The sequence below is a fragment of the Peromyscus leucopus genome, unplaced genomic scaffold (assembly GCF_004664715.2).
Source record: "Peromyscus leucopus breed LL Stock unplaced genomic scaffold, UCI_PerLeu_2.1 scaffold_25, whole genome shotgun sequence".
NCBI classification, from domain to species: domain Eukaryota; kingdom Metazoa; phylum Chordata; class Mammalia; order Rodentia; family Cricetidae; genus Peromyscus; species Peromyscus leucopus.
This window is the reverse complement of record NW_023505123.1, coordinates 6,112-9,350: the sequence shown is the minus strand read 5'-3', so window position 1 is coordinate 9,350 and position 3,239 is coordinate 6,112. Positions and strand designations below refer to the sequence as shown.

Below are 3,239 nucleotides of genomic sequence, written 5' to 3'. Positions count from 1 at the left end.
TTCAGAATGCCGTTCCTGATGAATTTTTAATTTCTTCTCAATGTCTTTCTTGATATTCTTCTTGTTCTTCTCTTCTCAATCTCCACATTTCAATGCCCTTCCCATTCTCCATTTATCAATGTCCTTCACAATGAATTCTCAATCTCTTCTCTCGATGTCCTTCTCAATATTCTTCTCTTTCTTCTCTTCTTTAGCTCCCCTTCTCTTTGTCCTTCTTAGTGAGTTCTCCCCTTCTTGATGTCCTTCCTGATGTCCCAATCTCAATGTCATTTCAAATGAATTCTCAATCACTTCTTACTGATATTCTTCTCTTTTTCCCCTTCTCAGTGCATTTCCTAATCTGCCCTGATGAATTCTTGATCTCTCCTTCTCAATGTCTGTCTCGATATTCTTCTTGTTCTCTCCTTCTTGACCTACCCTTTTGATGTACCTACCTGTCTGTCCTTCTTGAAGTCCTTCCCCATGAATTCTCAATTTCTTATTCTTGATGTTCATCTCAATATTCTTCTAGTTCTCTCCTTCTCAATCTCCCCTTTCTGATGTCCCTCCCTGTCTCCCCTACTCGAAGTCCTTCCTCATGTATTCTCCATCTCTTCTTCTTGATGTCCATCTTCATATTCTTCTTGTTCTCTCCTTCTCAAACTCCCTTTCTCATTGTCCTGCCTGGTCTCACCTTCACGATGTCCTTCTGGATGAATTCTTGATCCCCTTTTTTTGGTGTCCTTAATATTCTTATTCTCCCCTTTTTGATCTCCCCTTCTCGATGTTTTTCTCAATGAATTCTTGATCTCTGGTTCTTTTTTTTGTTTGTTTTTTTGTTTTTTGTTTTTTGTGTCTTTATTGGGGTTCACTATGGGTAGGAACTGTCACCTTAAGGCATTTCCCTCCCACCCAAGCATGTCCATTCTAATCCTCCTGGGATGCTTTCTGAGACTTTTTCTTTTTCTTTGTGCAGCTGACAGCAGCTTCATCAGGTTCCTCCTTAAAAGAAAACTTCCTTTTCTTCTTGGGGACACTGGGGCTTGCTGCCTCTTCTGGTTCACTGGCCATTTCCTCCTTAGGCAGGGATTTCTTCCTCTTGGGAGGACTTACACTGCTAGTAGCCATCTCTTCAGGATCACTGACCAACTCCTCCTTGGGAAAAGCTTTCTTTTTCTTACTTTTAGGCAAAGAGACAGGTGGATCTTCCATTCCATTTTCCTGTGGAGTCTCCTGGGGTTTTAGCTTTTTCTTCTTCTTAGGTTTTTCATGTGTTTCCTCACATTCTTCTGGAGTGCTACTGTTTTCTGAAGAGGCCAGTGCCAGTGCAGCCAGTCGTTTCTTCTCCTTCTTCAAGCTTTTCTTCTCCTGTTTTTCTAGCTTCCTGGTAATTTCAGTAGCCGCTTCCTCTGAACCATAGCTTCCTTCATGACATCCAGGTTCTTCCGTGGAATCTCTCCAGTCTCATAGAAAGATAGCCGCTCCTCAACTTGTTCTCGGAGCTTCTCCCCAAACACACTTGTGGGCACCTCAGAGAAGCAATCAATCCTTGAGGCAATGCTGCATTTGTTTGCTAGATATCGGGAGATGCAGCCTTTGTTCTTTGCAGCTGCTCGACCAATAAAGGTGGAATGGAAAATGAGTCCATATTTTGGTGTATTACCCCCTTGTCTTCAGTGCTCTGGAAACTCGGTCCCTTTTTGCTGGGCCCTGGGAATCACTCAGACACCAGGACTGGCCATGATCTCTGGTTCTTGATATCCTTCTTGATCTCCACTTCTCAATGTCCTTCTCATGAATTCTTGAATTCCCCTTATTGATATCCTTCTCAAAATGCTTCTCATTCTCCCCTTCTAGATCTTTCCTTCTTCTTCATGTCCTTCTCAATCCATCCTTCTCTATGAATTCTCAATCTCCCCTTCTTGATGTCATTCTTGATTTTCTTCTCCTCCTCCCCTTCTCAATCTTCCTTCTTGATCACCCCTTCTCAATGTCCTTCTCGCTGAATTATCGACCTCTCCTTCTCAATGTTCTTCTCTATATATTTCTCATTCTGCCCATCTCAATCTACTTCTCATTGTCCTCGATCTCCATGTCTAGATGTCCTTCTCGATGCATTCTCAATCTCTACTTCTTGCTATCTTTCTCAATATTCTTCTTATGCTCCTCTTCCCATCTCGCCTGATCACATTCTCATTGTCCTTCTCCATCTCCCCTTCTCTGTGTTTTTCTGGATGATTTCTTCATATCTACTCAATCTTTTTCTTGATTTCATCCATGATCTCTCCTTCTCAATGCTTTTCTCAATGAATTGTCGATTTATTTTTCTCAATATCCTTCTCAATATTCATCTTGTTCTCCTCTTCTTGCTGTCTCCTTATTGATCTCCCCTACTTGATCTCTTCTCTCAATGTTCTTTTAGATCTTCTTCTAGTTCTTCCCTTCTCGATTTCCCCTTTTCAATATCCTTCCCATTCTCCTTTTATCAATGTCCTTCCATGTTGGGAGCCTAAAGTTGGATGACTGCGCTCTGACCTTTCTTGCTTGGATGACCTGACAGAACTACACCCTTGACAACCGTTACTAAGTTACAAAAAACAATAACTCCCGGAAGAAAAAAAAAAACACAAAATGTACCATTAGATTAATATACTTTTAGATTAACTTCCTGGAGTATGTTTGGTTGGTCAGTTGCACAAGCAGTGGACCAAAAAGACCTCACCCTGACTCTATTCTTCAGAAGAGACCTCACCCTGATCCTATTCTTCTATTCTTCAGAAACTTTCTATCCCCCTCCCTTCCCCTATTCACTTCTCCTATATACCAGCATATATAAACCTGCTTCCCCTTGCAATAAAGGAGACCTTGAAATGACTCAGACTGACTCTGTTTTTTTTTATGCGCCTGGTCTCCTTCCTCTCTCGCCCTCATTGGTTTTTCAGGAGGTGCCTCCTCGGGTCTTACATAATAACCTTACCTGCTGGATGGGACAAATGGTGACCGAAAGTGGGGCTTGAGGCACGGTGACCTACTGGACCATGGATAATAATGGAGCTCCAGACCACAAAGGGTGGAGACACCCAGACCGCATCACTCTTGCAACGCGGGAAGTCTTTGAGGTAAATACATTCGTCGGATAACCAATGGGAAAGGGTTTATCAGAAGAGGTTCTCTTTATCAAGGAAATGAAAGGCAGTCTTAGGGAGAGAGGAATAAGAGTTAAGAAAAAGGATCTAATAAAATTTTTGTGTTTTGTGGAG

General features: G+C 42.0%; 1 protein-coding gene across 1 annotated transcript; it reads right to left on the bottom strand.

Annotated features, from left to right (window-relative positions):
• Positions 1-891: 891 nt before the first annotated feature.
• On the bottom strand, positions 892-1,650 carry LOC119087196 (nucleolar protein 56-like; the record flags this gene model as incomplete). The annotated part of the gene is given in 2 exon segments (XM_037201888.1): positions 892-1,391; positions 1,394-1,650. Coding segments are annotated over 2 exon segments (742 nt in total), but the record flags the coding sequence as incomplete, so codon positions are not given.
• Between the last annotated feature and the right edge of the window lie 1,589 nt (positions 1,651-3,239).